This window comes from Taurulus bubalis, assembly GCF_910589615.1.
Source record: "Taurulus bubalis genome assembly, chromosome: 2".
Lineage (NCBI taxonomy): Eukaryota > Metazoa > Chordata > Actinopteri > Perciformes > Cottidae > Taurulus > Taurulus bubalis.
The window spans coordinates 40,523,949-40,544,286 of NC_136590.1; the positions used below are offsets into that span (position 1 = coordinate 40,523,949).

The 20,338-nt window shown below is 46.4% G+C and overlaps 1 protein-coding gene across 1 annotated transcript in view; it reads right to left on the minus strand.

Moving 5' to 3' along the window:
- Positions 1-1,397: 1,397 nt before the first annotated feature.
- The window catches only part of atp2a3 (ATPase sarcoplasmic/endoplasmic reticulum Ca2+ transporting 3), a gene marked incomplete at its 5' end in the record, with an annotated part of 35,290 nt that continues 16,349 nt past the window's right edge, over positions 1,398-20,338 (minus strand). Inside the window, 15 exons of the mRNA XM_079214487.1 lie at positions 1,398-1,707; positions 1,984-2,101; positions 2,759-2,876; positions 3,394-3,527; positions 3,895-3,980; positions 4,262-4,464; positions 4,565-4,785; positions 5,442-5,777; positions 6,347-6,775; positions 8,560-8,691; positions 9,664-9,766; positions 10,665-10,753; positions 16,584-17,048; positions 17,309-17,394; positions 17,554-17,634. Coding sequence (XP_079070613.1) covers positions 1,661-1,707; positions 1,984-2,101; positions 2,759-2,876; positions 3,394-3,527; positions 3,895-3,980; positions 4,262-4,464; positions 4,565-4,785; positions 5,442-5,777; positions 6,347-6,775; positions 8,560-8,691; positions 9,664-9,766; positions 10,665-10,753; positions 16,584-17,048; positions 17,309-17,394; positions 17,554-17,634 — 2,648 coding nt within the window. The 3' untranslated portion in view covers positions 1,398-1,660. The remainder of the gene's footprint in view (positions 1,708-1,983; positions 2,102-2,758; positions 2,877-3,393; positions 3,528-3,894; positions 3,981-4,261; positions 4,465-4,564; positions 4,786-5,441; positions 5,778-6,346; positions 6,776-8,559; positions 8,692-9,663; positions 9,767-10,664; positions 10,754-16,583; positions 17,049-17,308; positions 17,395-17,553; positions 17,635-20,338) is intronic.

Genomic DNA, 20,338 nt, shown 5'->3' on the forward strand with positions numbered 1-20,338 from the left:
AGGCAAGAAAAGAAAAGGAAGAAAGATCTGCAACAGTTGCCTCTAAGATCTCGTCATTTTATCAAATTCTTTATGACCGAGCAGGATAGTTTTTTGTGTGAATGTGCACACACACTCCTCCGTCCCACAAGGAACGCAACGAGAGAGCAAAGACACCACTGAACCCAGTCCCCAGGGCCCAACACATAAACCCATAGCTAAGACTTAAAGACACAATCCAAACCGCGCGGTTCATTCAGTCAAATACATTGGTATTGTTTTCTAGCAACTAAATAGTAAAGTAAGTCGCTGAAGCACAGAGAGAGAGAGAGAGCAGGAGGAGCTGAGGGGGCGGCGCACGAAGCACAACAACAACAAAGGTGATGCCTATTAAACATGTCTCAGACCAGGGGGACATTCAGGGGGAGGCTTTGAGACCGTGAACCAAGAGGCTCACTGTTGGGGCACATGAGTGGGCGGTGTTTGGGGCTGGCAGGAACACATTCATGGTGATCCACTTATTCCTATGTGGAGGTGCAGCGGGCTGATAAGGCATGAGGCTGACTGTGCTGAACACGCAAATGATTCATGACCAAGTGAGACAGTTTACTTGCCATAACTTACTTTCACTAGATCGTCTGTGCGATTGGTCGACTATCAAGTCAGATCAGACAAATGAATTCAAGTAAGGACACACACACACACACACACACACACACACACACACACACACACACACACACACACACACACACACACACACACACACACACACACTAAAGCAAGGCTTAGCAGGACCAGCTGGGTGGACTGGCTGACGACGACTCGACTGACATGCTGGTTCGGTTGCTGTTTGACATTTTTTATTTATTTATATGCATGTTTGCTCCTCGAATTTAAGAGGCGTAGGAAGCGGGGTAAAGCTATGCACACCTTTAGGCGGAGAGACATCTCCAACTGAAGAGCCCGGTAACGTTCTCGAACCGCCCTCCCATCCCCGGAGAGACGGAAAAGAGAGACGGAGAGCAAGACGGGTGTAAAATGCGATTTAGGGGAGAGTGAAGACGAGGGCCGGGGATGATGAAGGAGCAGCGCTGTGACAAACTGGCCATAGTTACAATTGTGTCGTGCAGAAACGGAGGAGCTGGCTGGAACTCACTGCCAGTAGAGGGGGGGGGCTGGGCGGTACCTCCAACGCAATGTTTGTGTGGATGCACGAGCATGGAAATAAAAAAATCCTTCCCGCAGACGCTCTTCCTCTGCAGGTGTGGACACCGTCCTCTTCTCCAAGCTGGGCCTCTCGATCTCTCTTTTGGCCTCAGTCCTAATTTCAAATTTCCCTCCCGCCCCGGTATTCTCATCCCCGTTCCCCTCTCCTCCCTCTCCTTTGTGCTGTACAGCCAAAACAACAATGAGCAACATAAAAAAAAAGAGCCCTGGGCATTTTTATCTTTTTTTTTTTCTTCCTTCTTCTCTACAGTTTCTCGCCACACACACACGCACACACACACACACACACACGCGCACACACACACACACACACACACACACACTAGTGGTGTTGTTTTTTTGGACATGCAGGTGTTGGGAATGAGGACAAGGGGTGAGGAAAGGTTTCTAGCTCCTAAAGGGAAGCGGGTAGGCGTGTGTCGAAGTGTGCGAGTGTGTTGAGGGAGAGGTCTTAGTTCAGCTGCTGCCACCTCCTCCGATATTTCTTGTCCTCATCACCTGCCGGGGATTTAAAAACAAAAACATCATTTAGAATACTTAGTAAAACATTGAGGAGGGAAGGAGGCAAGAGGTTGGAAATAGAGTACCTTTTCACAGAAGGTGAGAAAAAGAGAGTTTAGGCTGAATTAGGAAATGCAGGAGGTAAAAAAAGATCAGAGAGAGACTTGTCAGTAAAATCTGATATTTAACATCACAACATTTACCAACTTGTACACACACATATTTCTGTGGGTTGATTCGTTGGGAAAAGTGGACCAAAGAGACTCCACATACCTTCTAGATGGTTCCTGGAGATGTACTTCAGTGCCTCATCCAGGAGGATGACTGGGATGGAAATCTTCAGGACCACAATCCACTGGGTCCAGCGCAGCGGGGTCACCTGGAAGATCAACTGAAGGGCAGAAGACATTGTCAGAAACTCTGTCATCAATGCATCAGATGCTGGACAAAGAAATGCAACTAAGACTTTTCTGCAGTGGCTGAAAGCTAGTGGAGTTAATGCAGTCTCACAAAAACAAAACTATATAAAAACATCCGTTCACAAACTCACAAAAGTTGTGCGGTATAATCCTATTCTCATAAACCAGACGTATGCTCAGTACTTCCAAACACGCTATCTTTGCTAAAACCTCACTATTCTTCATTTCACCGTGGAGCTACGCGAGAAAAAATTATAGTTTTTTTAAAGAATTCAAGGCAACACGGGGTGAGTAAATAATATACACATTGCCGTTAATTTAGTCACGTGTTCCTTAGTGAACACAAACACATGAAGAAAACATACAAAAATGCAATTGCACGGAACACTACAGAAAAGAGTTCCAATACGACAAGTTTTTCAGTATTTGGTCTCTCAGGCTGCAGTGTATTAAGCCTTCGAGGCCACTGTACTCTTCTCTCATGGAATACTTTGCCATTAGAAACACAAAACAGTCAAGAAGAATATGCCTTCAATCTTTTTTTCTCTAAATCTCCCTCGCATTTGGACCATGACGTGTGTGTGATTAGCAGCGACACCCCATAGATCCACAGCTCGATGGAGGCTTACCGGCAGAGGCTCGACGTAGAGGATTAAGAAGTGCAGGGAGAGGGAGAGGATGATGGCTCCCAGCAGCCAAATGTTGACCCAGGGAGGCATCCTGAGCAGGGACTGGTTCTCAGACAAACTGGTGGGGAAGAAGTTGGAATAGATCAAAACATGTCTTATGTTGCAAAGATCAAAAGGACTCTGGCAAGCTCACAAGGTGTCAAACACATTGATGATGAAGACGTTTCACTTGCCACTAAATGTCTGCCTCTTTAGATGGGTGACGGTAACCAGATTAGCATGTGTAAACTGACACGGATAACATTTAAAAAAAAAAACACTGGGAGGTTTTGCCTCTGGTCCTTCTAATTCCTGCCTCCTGAAATAGGCATTATTCCATTTCTCAAGCTGTGTGGCTGATTCTTCCGCCACATTCACTAACAGCAGATTATAAAATACACGGTCATTATAAAAAAAACATCATTCAGCAGCGAAAACGAGTTTGTGCTGATGGAGACCGGGATGTTCTGCCGCCGACAGCCGGGGTCGTTCCATCCCAGAGAGAGCGCTGTTGTGTTGGACCACTGTGTCTTCTTTTTTAAATAAATATCTGACATTTAAGGAGCGTTTGCCCCTGACATCGCAGGACAACTGACCTGTTGAGAGAGTTGAACATTTCGATGGTGACGAGCACAGACAGGGCCATGGTTGTGGGGTAGCGGGATTCAAACACCTCGCAGTCTACGCCCTGGAACATGGGGTTGTCCTCGGTACACTGCATGAAGTGTCTCTGAAGAGCGAGAGAGAGAGAAAGAGAGAGAGAGAAGAAGCAGGATTAAGTGTGTGTCTTTGCCGGCAGGAAGTCGCCAGGACCCCTGCGACCTGGTTTGATGGAGCTCAGATCTGATGGGGGAACAGCTGCAGAACCTTGGCCTCGTCTCCCACCCAGAGTGCAACGCCACATGGGTCTTACTTCGCTTTCTATTCCTGTACACCACTGGGATTGCCAAACATTGTCTTCTTCAAAAAGCTGGAAGGGGGGTGCATATCAAAATATAACAGGAGAAAAAAAAAAACACTATATGCAGAGGCTGGGACTCCTCCGTGTGGCAGCGAGCTGAGGGAGACAGAAAGTAGAGCAATGGTTTGTAACTCACAAGCTGGTAGAAAGACACGTGTGGACCGTCTCCATCATACAGGTACCACCACGTGGCAGCACCCACAGTTCCAAGACCCACATATCCTACGGGAGAAACAGACACTAGAATTACCGGAAAAAAATTCCCCTGGAATGCTATGCGTTAGCTCGTCAATAGATGTAAATCAAACAAGAGGGATGTAGGAGTTTTGAAAATTTGAGAACGAGGGCTGCGTACTAAATTAAAAAAAATTACCTCGAAAAAGGCATTTACTTTTTATTGTAAATATTGAAAATGTCCATACGTCATGACATTCCAACAACTTTTGTTTCATCCCATCCTCAAACCCGTCTACACACTTGATCACACGTTGAGCCAACGCTACCTCCAATGGCCAGATATCTGAAGAAGAGCCAGCCAGAGATGAGCGGCTCCTTGGGGTTGCGGGGGGGTTTGTCCATGATGTCCAGGTCCGGGGGGTTAAAGCCCAGAGCGGTGGCCGGCAGGCCGTCGGTCACCAGGTTCACCCACAGCAGCTGGACTGGGATCAAAGCCTCGGGGAGACCCAGGATGGCGGTCAGGAAGATGCTGGAGAAGAAACCCAAAACGTCAGCCGACTGACGGGGAAGACATGCGTCTCAGGTGGTGTGTGTGTAGGTGTGTGTGTGTGCGGGTTCCCGTTCCTCACCAGACCACTTCTCCCACGTTAGAGGAGATGAGGTATCTGATGAACTGCTTCATGTTGTTGTAGATGGCTCTGCCCTCCTCCACGGCGGCCACTATGGTGGAGAAGTTATCGTCCGACAGCACCATCTCGGACGCCGACTTGGCCACCGCTGTGCCGGAGCCCATGGCGATGCCGATCTCCGCTTTCTTCAGGGCCGGGGCGTCGTTCACGCCATCTCCAGTCTGCGCCGAGAAAAAAAAAAAAAAAAGACTGTCGATTAAACTTGTAAACATCTTTTATGTAACAGCTTTTATGGACACTGCTGCGGCGAAAAGAACTAGTGTCAAATAAATAGAACATTTTTGGGGGAGCAAAAAGCTGAAGAAAGGGTAAAAGTTCAAGTAAACTAAAACGCTTCAGCCGGATATTGAGCCCACATTACACATTTATGGGGAGATCATTCATAAAACAGAGATTGGTTGAACAAACCACTATCTCACGAGGCAAAGTCTCATTATCGCTTCACAGGCAGACAGGGTTAAGCAAAAGTGTATTAATCTGTCATGGCAGGGCCTGAAGCGACTCCAGACTGCTCCGGTTCCCTCTGACAGGCAAATGGTGATATTGCAGTCTCCCTCCCTCCAGCACCTGCGGATCAACCCCTCTTCTGAGACGCGTGTCAGACAGGAAGCAGTGGAGCGCGTCCGAGATGACAGCTTTTGATAGCGGTGTCTGAGAGAGCAGCCTCGCAGAGACCCGGAACATGTCACGCCTCACCGGGCTCCTCTAAGTCTTTCACATAACACACAGCTGAAGGAATGAGAGAATCCCCTCTCCTTGAAACGGGTATAAAGAAACGTGACAAAAAGCAAATGTACAATGTGTGGAATCTCCTCACCATGGCGGTGATCTCGTCGAACGCCTGCAGGTATCCCACGATCTTCGACTTGTGGGCCGGCTCGACGCGGGCGAAGCAGCGCGCCCGCTTGACGGCTTCTTTCTGGGCCTCCAGCGGGAGGTCGTCGAACTCGCGGCCCGTGTAGGCCTTCCCCGTCACCTCCTCGTCCTCGCCGAAGATGCCGATCCGTCTGCAGATGGCCACGGCCGTGCCCTTGTTGTCCCCCGTGATCATGATGACGCGTATGCCCGCCTCGTTGCACAGTTTCACCGCGCCGATCACCTCCTTCCTGGGCGGGTCCAGCATGCCCACGCAGCCAACGAACGTGAGACCCACCTGATCGGAAACGGAGAGAGACAAATAAAGAGAGAGGGGGGGGGGGGGATTAGGGACGCTATCTGAAAACAGAATCTCCCCTCCGTCCCACGGAAATTGAATTCACTTCTTTTCATATGTATAGCTGCAGAAAACACCAAACAGATTAGTTTCCATCGCATCAGAGAAGAAGCTGCAAGCGTAAAAGCTTTAGGCTTCCAGTGATTAGAGATGTAATCACCGCTCCGATTCAAACGAAGGACAGACGGCAGCAGGAAGGAACAGTTTGTAATCTTGCAGAGAGTTAGATCGATACAACTCTCACGTCTCTCCGTTAAAAAAGGGGAAGCTCCAGCCAGAAGGCAGCTAGCTTAGCTGAGCATAAAGACTGGAAACACAGGGAGACGGCTAGCCTGGCTCTGTCTAAAAGGTAAAAGAGAATCTGCCTCCCAGCACCTCTCAAGCCCGCTAATTAACACCCGAGTGAAACATATCAGTTCTGTTGCAGAAGTAAGGAAACCTCATGCTTTATGACTTAAATAGGAGCTTATTTGAAGAAATTGGATGCCTGAAACAAACGTCTGCTTTACCTCGTACTGTGCAAACTTGTTGGAATTCTCCAAGTCCATTTCCTCTTTGCGTGGCGGGACGTCGTGCGTGGCCAGGGCCAGGCACCGCAGGGTGTCCCTGCCCGTCCCCCAGTCCCTGATCCTAGACAGCAGCTGGTCGCGCAGGGCTGGGGTCAGCGGCACCTTCCCCGTTCCCACCCGCAGGTACTTACAGCGCTCGATCACGCTCTCTGGAGCGCCCTGCGAGGAGGAACCACATTGACACAAAAAGTTACAGTCTCTCTCTGGTTGTGAATGAGTGTGTGTGTGTGTGTGTGTGTCATTCATTCGTGCCTTGATGAACATCTTGCTCTGGGAGCCCGGCTTGACGGGGGTGCAGTAGACAGACATGGACTTGCGGTCACGGGAGAACTCCAGGGTGAACTCCTTCTTCATCAACTGCTTGATCACCTGATGGATGAAGAAATAAATACAAAAAAAAAGAGTGAGGAAAGAGTAGTAAGGAAGAGGTGAAGAAAGTGCGTAAGAGACAGAGCTTGAGCTAAGTAGCCGTGTCCGTGGGCAGCTAGTGGCTGACTGAGACGTTTGGCTGAGCTACTGACAGCTGAAGGATAACACTTTAGACCGAGCACTCAACCACCTTGTCTGGATGTCTGGCTGCCGCCTCAGATGTCTCTGTACGACAGCACATGGGGATAATGTAGACGGCTGGCGATAACAGCTGGAAGTATGTCGAAAATAACAGCGCTAACGAGAAGGAGCTCAACCTGTAAACATCCCCTTTCATTACTGCATCATCTGCATTTAATGTCACGCTCTGTTCTACCAGTAGGTGTCCCTCTAGTTCACAGTCTGCGCTAATCCCATCACACATTACAAGGCTGAGAGGTTAACGCCAAGACTGGGATGTACACACACACACACAGTCAGGGGACTTAAAACACGTCACGGATGTCCGGAAATCTGTCAATGTGACAAACCTCTCCTCTCTGGCTTTGTGTATAATGAGCCTCAATTCTGAGTAACGCACGGGGAGCCATGCTGTCGTAAACTACATTGTGACCTTTTTAACTCAAAAGGCAAACACTCACAGGTTCACTCCCTGATGTCAAACATACATCTATCAACAACCTTGAGCTTGATTAAACAGCCCTCGAGTAAAGCCCTCGCTCTAAATAAAACAAGACTTTAATAATCTGGCACACATTTGTTTAACCAGGGGGTCATTGTGTCATCGTACTGTATGGCATAATGAGCAGAGCAATTACAGTCTCTCTCGCTTTCATGCAGAGAAGGGCAAGGCCTGCAGCAGATGTGTTGAAGCTGGTCTGACTCATCGGATGTTGGCCGTGGTTGTGAGCCCCTTCTGCTCTCTGCGCTAGCGAGATAGCGGAAGCTAGCGAGCTAGCTACGCAGGACTACACCGAAGCGAACACTATGCTCACTATACTGACAGTTTTAACGCCTCACAAAGCATTGATTGGACATTAAGCGACTATCGGACTGTTTAAAAAAATAAATAATCATAAATTGATCCGGGAACAAAGATATTGTCTAGTTTACACATTCTTCTTTCTTGACACAACCTGGCGCCTACATTACCCACAACTTGTAGTCTTCAGCCCAAACAGGCAGTTTATCAGACTTTGTTCAGCTCCCTCTGAAGCCAAAAAAGGCCAAAAAAGGCTTTATAGAATTGGAGTTCCTTTGTACGTTTTGATTATATGTTTTTTAGGGCATGTTGTCCTTCATAGTACAGCTGAAGATAGTCAGGCAAGAGGGGGACATGCAGCAAAGGGCAGCGAGTTAAGGACTCTGCCTTAATACATAGTGTGTGGCAGGGTTCATACACATTTTGACCAATGGATTTCCATGACTTTTAACCAGATTTCCATGACCAAACAGTTTGTGAAATCTCGGTGTATACACGAAAAAGTGAGAAAACGTAGTATTTAAACTAACAATGAGAATTCCAAAGCATACAGTAAACCTTCAATGACACAAATGAATGAGAGACAATAGTTTGATTAACAGAATACACATTTATATGCCTGTATGGATACATGCTTATATTTTGAGCGTCTTTCTTTTAAAAGCATGTTAATTAAGCGTAAATGAACGTCATGAACATATGTATATAACACATTTCCATGACTTTTCCAAAAAATTTTGGATTTTATTTTTTTCAAAAACTTTTCCAGGCCTGTAAATAACCATCTCCACACCGAGCTTACCGAGTTACAGACACCGGCGCGCTCCACCTTGCTGACCCCGGACAGGTCGGTCTTGAAGACGTTCATCTTCTCCACCAAGGTGGTGAGAGCCGTCTCTGTGGCTTCACCCACCTTCTCATAAACCCCTTTGGCCTACGAGAGGAGAGAAAGGCATCAACACATGCTGTTGAACTGTTTTATAGATGTCAGACCCCTCTATGATGACACATGTTAGATCAAACGTGAGGAGAAACAGCCTCCGCTGTTAAATGTGAACAACCCTCTCGAAGAAACACTCCCCCCACACACACACACACACACAGTGATCAAATCTTCACGTCATTCACGTCTGCCTCTGCGAACTTCCTACATGCCAAGTGGACCAGTAATGGCGTGCCACACATCATGTGTTGGTGTGACTCAGCAATAAAACACCTAGCTCTCTCTCCTGGGTTAGCACACTTTGATCTCTCACTCCTTCAGTCCACAACATACAAAATGGGTGGCAAAACGACCAGTTACGAGAACAGGAATAGTTAGTCTGGGAGGATGCATGCAGTTGAAAAGTGCCTCGTCGCTGGCCTTGCTCCTCAGCATGGTTACCATGATACCATGGTGATGACAATGAGGTGAGCAAAGCAATCCAAACCAGAGAAAAAGATCATACGTCGGAGTAAAATTAGCTCAGCTAAAAAGGAGAGAAGAGAAGAAGACTTTTGGTGATGTGTGTGTTTTCCAGCTCTACGGTTTATGAAGTCGTCACAGTGTGTGCACTTTCAATGCGCGAGGGCATTTGCAAAAAAACACAATGCTGTACGTGTCACAGATGGGTTTCATTTGCATAGAAACTTACAATTTCGTCAGGAATATAGAGGAAACAAATCATACAGATACAATTATGTGTGTGTGTGTGTGTGTGTGTGTGTGTGTGTGTGTGTGTGTGTGTGTGTGTGTGTGTATCTTATGCTTGCTACATAGTAAGAACCGATAGGTTAGAATAAGGTTTTAGTGTTGGGGTCAGGCATTCAGTGATGTGATGGTTAAGGTCAGGGTAAGTTGCTTGGAAAGCCTTATATCATTGAGGGACCCCGCAAAGATAGAAGTATGTGTGTTTGTGTTAATTACCTCATTGTAGTCCAGTGAAGAGTCATTGCACATAGCGCACACAGTGGCCAACTCCAAAAGTCCATCAAAGTCTCCGCACTGGATGGGTTTGTCTCCTTTCAGTCTGGAAGGATACAGACACACACACACACACACACACACACACACACACACACACACACGTCACTCACCACAGCAAAACACAAGGGAAAACACTTCACAGTTCGCTACACCTCAGACACAATAACCTAATCAATATTTCTGAGTGGGGGAGACAGTTCAGTTGTTTAGCATTCCAAAGTCGACTGAAGAAACCGGGGTTGTACGGTAGTAAACGGAGAGCGTGTGTGTGTGTGTGTGTGTGTGTGTGTGTGTGTGTGTGTGTGTGTGTGTGTGTGTGTGCACGTTCCTGACAAGCAGTGCGGATTACATGACAACCGTGGATCCCTTCCCAGTAGAGACTGCAACCGTTGCTAGCGAAGCTCCCACACAATTACCCACACTCTGTTATGAAATCGGCAGGTTCATGCAGAGTCAGAACACTGAACTCGCCGAGCAGCTAAATAAACAACATGCAAACACGATGACGAGTACGAGCCTTCTCCTGCCTAATAACGGGCCGCCTACCTATAGTCCTCCACAGATGCACATTTACTGAGGTATAAAAACACATAACAATATGGCAGAGATCAAAATCACCACAACATTTTTAAAAGCCCACATAAGTACGAGGCACACAAAACAACATCCAGGATTACTAACTATTTCCCTGGTTATTGCAGACATTGCCATAGCAACACAAAGCACAGATAGAAACATGTTCTGGGTAATCATTACCACTGATGTACAAACTATTGGACCAGAGATCCACATCAAGAGTTTTTCTGACAACATTTATATGTAAAATAAAAAAGGAGAAGCAATTCAGGTTCTTCCAGTTCAGCGGGGATTGCTTTGGGGACATTTTTCATTGAATAAAAGGAGCAAGACTTTCCCCAATACAAGTAATGCATGAGACTTACATTTGTCCCTCAGGGGCATATGTAGAGCCAGATATGGAGAACTCGTGGAGGCTGCAGCTGGAATCTTCCACCTTGTCCGTAACAAACATCTGGAGAGGAGGAAAAGCAAAGGGGGTCAGGGTAGTGAGCTTAATAATCAGACATGGAGGGCAGGAACTCAAAGAGTCAAAGTCATATTAACAAGGACTACAGTAAATATGCATTCTTAAAAGGAAACTATTCATTTATTCTCTACAACTCTATTGAACTTGCCAGTGGATTAACTATTAAAGCAAACTATTCAATTGTCTCTTACTCAATAACTTGCCCATTATCTATGCATATTTGTATTTTAGGTCAAATATTATAGATTGGCACTTAGCACGTTAGGAAACATGTATAAAATGATGCACAGGACTATTGTAATATTTACATGTTGTGCACCTATAAAATCATGGCATTGAGAGTTGAATATTTCACTCAAGCACTTAAATTGAAGCGACAATGTGCAATAAGTATCAGAACAAACATATACGTATCATATTTATATGCTGCTGTCATACTGTGTGTTAAAAAAAGAATCTCGTCTACATAAACTGAAACTAAGGAGACATCAAGCGAGACCAAGTGACTTTGTCACTGTGGTCACAAGCAACAACTGAGGAAGAAGTTTGGTGATTAGAGCTAAAATTAGCGGCACAGGAACAGAGAGGCTGTGGTAGAAACAACAAGCAAGCGTATTATTGCTCATTCATTTTCATTAGTGGCAGAAATAATGTGTTATTTGTTTCATAATCCCAGGTCGAGGGGTTAATCTGATGGTTAATCATCGAGTTATTCACGTGGAAGCGGTTGTTGTGGTGGTGGGCAGCTCGGAGGTGGCTGACGGTCCTTGAGCTGCTCAGAGGTACTATAACACCTTCGTGTTTTACAGTATGCCAACGTGGAATTGTAGTGGAGATGTTGGTAAAACTCAAGCAGTCAAATTGATTTACTGCCGTGGGAGGATCATCACACATCGCCCCATGGTGTCAGAGCACACTTCAAATAAATACTAGTATAAATACTAAGAAGCAGGATGCGGCTAACAAAAGACCAATTATTCTCTGATACTTCTCTCCGGGCTCCGGATAAATTAAAGGTTGTGAAGCATTATGAAGATCAAACGGCGGCTGTAAACAGGAAGTACTCTGCCGGCTGGGTAAATGGGCACAAGGGAGGCCGAGGTCACACTACGGCCGGTGACTCAAAAGAAAATCTGGAGCGATCCAGAGTCAAATAAAATGCCCCGAAGGCTTTCCCAGCAGCCGCTGCATCATCACTACTTCCCTCCGTGATTTCCTCCAAACACGCGGGAGACATGGGATCTCAATAAAAAAAAAAGGATGTGAGTGTTGTGGCTGGTTCTTTATAAGAAGGAGTCCACTCTTCATCTGACGGGCATACAACAATTTACAACAGACTTAAAGACTGCCCTTGACCTCCATTCTTTTATTAATATTGCGTTTTTTTTATATCTTGACACATAAGTCCTGCAAAGCGTACACACTAAGAAAAAACACCCCTATGACCTAGCTTAACTCTGTTGGAGACTCCATTAAATCTGACTGAAGAATTAATGAGGCAGTTATTTAGTTAAACTAGGTTTCTGCCATCAGAGTGTGTGTGTGTGTGTGTGTGTGTGTGTGTGTGTGTGTGTGTGTGTGTGTGTGTGTGTCAGTCACTCTCCAACCTCCACCAATTTAAAAAAGGAACACAAAATCGATGGCAGACTTGGGATGAGAGCTAGCCGTCGTCCCTCTAACACATCAGCCTAAAAGGCAGGTTTTAGCCTTTTAATGGAGTAATTATTCCTTAACAACTCTCTGCGGCAACAGGATTACTGCATTTAGTCTGCTGATGTAGTCTAGTCTGGACACGATGAAAGTCCATTATAAATAGCCGTCATACTGAATCATGATTATAACTTTAGTAAAAACATGCAATTTTGCATTTGTAATGTTTGACAACAGTGTGAACATTGTCCTTCTCTTACTGCAGTACACAGTGGCACTTTCAAGATTTCAAGTTGTAGATTATTAAATGTAATAGCCAACAAATGGATTCCCTTCTGTAAAAAACATATATAAAACAAAGTAAATATACTGCAGTAGTTTTCGTTGCAAGTGGTGAAGTCCGCCATTCCCACACATGATTCAAATTGCCCAAGTATGCACACGGGATGCAATGCAAGCCAGCATTATTGTTGATGCCATTAAAAATCAGTCTCTCTGTTGTCCGTTCACCGGGAACTGGTAAGGTTCCTACCTCTGCTACTCAGAGCCTGAAGAAATATTATATCTATATATGGATATAATAACTAAGTGAGTAAATGCAAACAGCTAGAACGGTGTGGTAAGTTCAGAAAATGACATCACTTCACTGTAATGCAGCCTTTAAAAAGCAGGAGAACACAACACAAAATCGAAGACGATAGTCTCAGATCAGCATGGAGCAGCACCCTGGTCAGGGTCTGTGTCCAGGGGCAGGACTTGGTGAAAGGTCAATTCCTGCATTCAGACAAACATTCACTAAGTGACCCTGTGTCAAAAACCAAGTTTGGATTGTTTAAATATTTCTATTGATATTCCGTTTACGTGATGCAGTCTTAAATGTGTGCTTAACCAACTTCTAACCAAACTAACTTTGGAAATACAGCGGGGCACTGCTCACTTTCCCCCCCTGCTAAAACATTAAAAACATCAAACTGGTGAAACATGTCTTTTTTCTTCTTTTTTTTTCTTTTTGTGAAGCAGTCACAGAAAGAGGTTCATGGCTCACCATTATTCATCAAAATCGTGTCTACAACAAAGGACGTGGTCATCTGTGACCGTGTTAAATGTCCAGGGAGCAGTGGAACAGTGGAGAGCGGCGACAATGAGCCGTTAGATGGAGCGCTGCAGGCGACAGGCTGGAAAACCTCAAACATCTCAGCGAGGGAACCACATTGACTGACCTGCTGTTGCGTGGAAAACTGCACACACTCATGGCATAATGGAAAAAGGCCAATTACAGCGCCTGACTTTTCTTCTTATTAAAACAATGTGTGTTGGTTTGGCGGCACCAGCTGTTCCTCTGTTGTGATGAAGTAGTCGGAGGACAGCGCTAGAGTTCAGAAGTTATCCTGAAACGTGGGCCCAAACATCACAGGTCTACCTCCGAATATTCACTGATTTTTATTTTCGTTTTGCGGTGTCCCTTTAAGAGACTTTAAAAATTTTTTTAAAAAAAAACAGCCTCACCCTTCTATTCAATTCTTAATTTCACAAAGGTCATCAGGCTCGGGAACGCTCTATAACAGATCGACAATGACGACCCAACAACGTCTCCTAAAGCCACACACACACACACACACACACACAGTTGTTCTTTCAGCCGTGGTCCCTTTGCCCTCCCTATTTGATCCGGTGTGGTCTCCAAGGAAACACGGCACAGTGTGAGGCATGTGACTCAGTGGTAGTGGCACAAGTTTGTATTCTGGGGGGGTGATGGTGAGTCTGCCTTTTTTATGTGTGTATGTGTGGCGTCTCTTCGTGTGCGTGTGTGTGTGTGTAGGAAAAAGGGAAGTCAGGATATGGAGGGGGGAATCCGTGGAAATCCTGCGGATATGGGGATAGCCCCGAGGCCTGGGAGACACATGGTGCTATCAGGGCCACTGGCTGGAGACCAAGCACAGGCGGATAAGCCTGGGCAAACAGTCGTGTGTGCATTTAAACCTTGACGCAAAAAAAAAAAAAAACACACTAAAACACAAATGTCAAAACATAGAACGAACACGAAGAGGGGAAAGTTATGCAACCACTAACAACTAATAATAACCTCCGGGAAACACCATGACAAAAAAAAAAAGGGAAGTTTCACTCTGTGTGTGTGTGTGTGCATGTGTGTCCCTTATCTTCCACCAGAGCGCTGAGAGCAGCAGGCCAGGGAGTGCAGGTGGAAGCAGAAGGTCAATATTTGCCGGCGTCAGCCTGCCTCGCTCTCTCTCCGGTCGGGGAGGGTTCGGGGCTTGCGCTGAGCGCTCCGCGTCCTGCTGGAGGGAACTCCCTGCCGCTACGCATTGATTGCGTCATCTCGGGGAGCAAAAGGGAGGGAGGGGCGTTTGTACCGTGAGCGTGTCTGCCGTACAGGAAGTGCACGCAGTCCTCTGATGTCAACTCCATTTTGAGACAGTGAGAGAATAAAATGGAGACACACAGACAAAGAGCCGGAGAAGTCAGAATGTGGTTTCTCCTGGTTTTGTGTCGAAGAAGTCACGTCCGAACACAGCTAGAGCACGACGTCAGCCTCTGCAGAAACTACCGGTTTTGAATATCAGGACTACATTTTTTTTATACTTTTTCGCAAAAAACATTATCTGGTTCATTTGCCTTATTTGTCTTTGTGGGTCCGGAGGAACCGGAGGTGGACCGGGTCCAAGTTAATCTAATTGGGATGGGTAGAGTCTTGTTTTACCACGTCGGGCCTCAGGTGTGTGTGTGTGTGTTTTTTAAATACCAGCGCATCAGCTCTAATTAGGACTGAACAAATGCGATGAGTTATAATCGACGCGTGAGAAAATAGTTCAGGAAATCAGTAGATTCATGTTTATGATTGACACTTTGTCACAGATATGAGCTCGGTGAGGTCGTCATCTTATGTCACTTCCAAAGTTGCCGACAGAATGTTTTATTGTTTATGGAAGAGGTGGAAAACAGGACTTTATTGAAATGTGTCTCATATATATATATATATATATATATATATATATATATATATATATATATATATATATATATATATATAAAAAAAGATATATATTTTCTTTAAAGATAAAGTTTCCATGACTTGACATTTATTTTGAGGACAATATTCCATTCCTTCTGACCACAGTGGTTTGTTACATGGATAGCACACCGAGCGGCTGTTTCGGATCAACTGCACTTTGGATCGGGTCCAGTGATCACCGTCATATGGTTTAAACTTGAAACCTAATAACAACTGTCCAAATGTTTTACAATATTATTGACTCTCCTTTTAGTAATAAATGATTGAAATCAGTGGACAATCCGTCCACACAGTCCAGCGACACATGGCTCTAGTACTGGGCACCAGAACCTCTGAGGTCATCAGCTGAGGTGAGATGGAGGATGTAAGGACAAGAGGTGTTAACGGAGATTAGGGTGTGTGGGGGTGTGTGTGGGTGTGTGTGTGGGTGTGTGTGTGTGTGTGTGTGTGCATAGAGCTAAAAGGCCTGAAAAGGATCCAAGGCAAACAGTAGCGCTGGCATTTACTCTGCGCTTGGAGCAAAGACGGCTTTCAGGCAACACACACCCCTACACACACACACACACACACACACACACACCCCTACACACACACACACACACACGCCCCTACACACACACACACACCCCTACACACACACACACACGCCCCTACACACACACACACACGCCCCTACACACACACACACACACAAAGGAAAAAGGGTGAGGCCATGTGCTACAGAACCACCGGTGAATAGTTGTGGATAAGATCTTTCAGTATATTGTCTAATGTAATTATATATCCGCTATTCATACACTGAACACCTGCAGGACGGTGCGGGACATGGATCCCTGCACCGTGTTTGTTCAGGCCATGTGACATTTTGGAAAGCCTTCACTGTGCTTGTGTGAGCTGATCAGCAAGCTTGTGCCGCGCCAGCAGCCGTTATCTCAAACCAGCCAGGCGGAGGTGAACTTTACAACGGCGAGAGGATTTTCCAGAATTCACCTGCTTCGCACTTACTCAAGTAAAGATTCCCCTGAAGCTTTTTTTTTTTTTTTTTTTTTTTAAAGAAGAGTCAATCCCACAACAGGATGTGGATATGAAATACCAATTCAGCGGCGTTAAATGACCAGCAGTCTGGACACTTACTCTGCAGACGGACATCTGGTTGGTGGTGAGGGTGCCCGTCTTGTCGGAGCAGATGACCGAGGTGCAGCCCAGCGTCTCCACCGAGGGCAGGCTGCGGACGATGGCGTTCTTCTTGGCCATGCGGCGCGTGCCGAGGGCCAGGCAGGTGGTGATGACGGCGGGCAGGCCCTCGGGGATGGCGGCCACGGCGAGGGCCACGGCGATCTTGAAGTAATAGATGGCCCCTCGGACCCAGGAGCCGCCGTGGACGGGGTCCCCGAAGTGGCCGATGTTGATGACCCACACCGCCACGCAGATCAGGGAGATGACCTTGGAGAGCTGCTGGCCGAACTCGTCCAGCTTCTGCTGCAGCGGCGTCTTCTCTTGCTCCGTAGCCGCCATCTGATTACGGATCTTACCGATCTCCGTGGAGACGGCGGTGGCCACGACCACGCCGATGGCGCGGCCCGCTGCAATGTTTGTGCCCTGAGAAGAAAAGGAAAAAAAAAAAAAAGGGAAATAAGTGCTGGAATGTGAGGCAGGAAGAATCTTCAAATGGCAGCGAGTCAAACACGCAGCTGCTTTTAGATCACCAGAGAAGGAACATGAACTTAATGTTTAGTCAGAAAGAGTCAACTATGTGACTGAAAGTCAGGGTTGTATCGCTGTGCCAATAATGACATCAGTCTCCGATATCAAAGCGGAGGATAAACATGACTCAGCGAGCTGCAGGAGGAAGCGCTTACAGAAAACAGCATGTTCTTTTTGTCTTGGTTGACAGCCCGGGGGTCAGGAACCGGGTCCGTGTGTTTGATGACGGACACAGACTCCCCTAAAAAAAGGAAAGATTGTCCAGGATTAGATCTGTAAGAGCCACAGGTGACTATACGACCAACAATGCGATGGTTCCACAGTGACGGAGCCCAAAGGGCTAGGAAGAACCAACACAGACACTACGTAACGTACGGCCCACGAGAGCGATGGAAAATACCTGTGAGGATGGACTGGTCCACTCGCAGGGTGGTGGACTTTATGGAGGTCAGTCTGATGTCAGCAGGCACCTTGTCACCAACTGGTAGAACAAGGGAAACAAAGAGTAGCTGGGATTATAAAAACATATTACATTAGATATAGCCGCGAAGGGCATTCTGGGCTTAGGCCCTTTTTCGCTCAACAGAAGGAAGCAGCTGAATTGCCAGCGGGTCTCTGGCTGAGCCACGTCCTTTTAAAGTTCATTAATATACATAAGAAAAACTTAGTAAGACACTAATTCGGAAGCAATCTGAACAACTGATTAAGAAGAGATTTAAAAAATAAATAAAAAAAAAAATGCCGAAAATCTGACGAGGTGGACTTAAATGGTCCAAGAAGCTTTTTTTGTGCGATACATTTCTAATCAGAGACTAAGGGGGATCTATTGACAGAAATGGAATATAATATTGATAAGTACATTTTCTTCAGTGTATAATCACCTGAAAATTAGTTTTTTGTTTGCATATACTACAATCAGTCTTTTTTTTCTCCATACAGAGACATAACATTTCATTCTACACGCTTTAGCACAGAGAAGTTTCAGTTGGTTGCAATCAGCAACCTCACCGCTAGATGCCGCCAAATACTTCACACTGGCTTCAGCATTGCGAGCAGCTTTCTGAGGCAGCACTGTTTTGAGCTAAATGCTAACACCCTCATGCTAACATCAGGGCTCTCAAGTGTCACGCATTGAGCGTGACTGTCACGCATTTCGGTCTTCAGTCACGCCCTCCCGCCACACATCGTATTTCTCACGCTGAAAAAAACCTCTAGGCTATTTAATGTGCCGCAGCGCGCAAACATGACCTGGTCGCGCTGCCCTCACCATGGAGGAATCAAGCACGTCTCCCCCGAATCCCCTGGAGTTCTGCCGCGAGGTGCCACTCATCAGCCAATCAAAAAAAAGAAATGGGCTACACAAATAGCCAATCAGAAAAACATATCTGTTGTATCTGGGTGAAATGTAGTCCAGCAACCAATGAAAATGAAGCTAATAACAATAATATGGGGGGGCGGGGGGGGATATGTCACTCTTACCTGTCTTAAAAACTTGAGAGCTCTGTAACATGTTAAAACAAAAATGAATACCATAACCTGGTGGCTAATAATCGGATAGAGACTTTGAACATCGGGAACAAATCCTGCTGCAACCCAACCAATAGTTCTCAGGACCAAGGTGGTGGACGTACCGACATTACCCTCCATAGAGCCACACAGCTAGCATGGCTTACAATGACCAAAAGACCATCCCAGCCATAGGGCAGTAGGAGAAGATGCACTTGGAACTCAGGCTTGTCCCTCAGGAAAGTCCTCATGTGCTTGTGAGTGGAGCTGCAGGTGAACCCTCAGTTACACCCTGTCGAATGTCCGTCTTCAAACAATAAATCCTTGGGCAAAGAAACGTCAGCTGGCTCGAGCTCAAGCTGCCGCCGCGGGTAAACAACGGCTCAATACAACCTTGATGGAGTCACCGTTGCTGTTCAAATAATAATAAAAAGATCAATTATTTCTCCTCCACTTTGTTCTCTCGCCCCTCTGTTCCTGTGATACACCACTTCCTTACACGTGTCAGACATAAACTACAGCTGAAGCCGGCGTTAAATCTACAAAATGCATTTTCATCTTCTCCGCCACCGTCTCTTCGTCTGCTTATTAAACCTGCATATTAAACTCGTATTTCATAGCCGGACCATTAAAAGTCTCCAGTGCTCCACAACAAAAATGGTTATTGCGTCCCCTTTGTCAGAGCCCCGACAATGAACATTTCATGGAAATCATATCATAATGGCAGGACAGAGCGTGCATGAGAAGAACGGAGTCATTGACAATAATCTCAGAGCACAGGAGTGGGAAATGGCTCCCAACACGGCGGACAGGTGCGATATTCTTCACTTGTTTCTTTCCAGCACCGTGGACCAAGAATCTGTGGCCTGACGGGGCCCCGAGATGACACATTGTGCGTCGCTGAATTAGCCGCTGCTTCCGAACTCCCGTATATTCCTCCACACCTCTCCTGTCTCGACACCCGTGGGTTGTGGGAGAACGAAGCGTGGGAGCCGGGCCGAGGGCTGCGGGTTCGCCGTCGCGGGACTGAGGGCAGGAAGAGAGAGGCCGCTCAAACACCTACCCACGGCCACGGGCCTCCCACGGACGCTCTCCATCTGCTGGAGGAGAAACGCGTCCTACGACAGCCCCCGTTGATTTCGGATGAACAGCCTTTTAAAATATCAGAAACGTCAGACATTGGGAGCGCTTTTTGGAGTATGAAAAACGAAGAAGCAGAAGGTTTTATAATTAGCTTCAACCCTGGAAACGCAGCACATGCAAATTTGATCAAAAACAAATGAGGAGGTCAGCTGGTTTGGCCAGCCGGAGCTCTCCTTCCATTTGGTCAAAGTGGACTCCAAACCAAATCTCTTGCATAATGTCCTGGCAGGGAGCTGCTGGTTCGCGTGCAGGCGAAACCATGACTCGTTAGTGGGAATGTCTGGCTGCAGGTTTCCATCTCTTCAGGTCCCGTGTAAACCCTCCCTCACCCGAACCAGGAAAGTTCCAGCGGAGGTGCAAATCACAAGTGCGTTGTAAGCGTGGCTGGCATCGCCCGGCTGCGGATACCTCCGAGAAGGCAGCGGCGGTGGAAACTTGAGTAAATATATTTATGTTCTTTTCTCCCTCTCAAAAAAAAAAAAAAAAAAAAAAGGCACTTGTGGTCAGCAGAATGCTTTTTCCGATGGCTCCGTAGA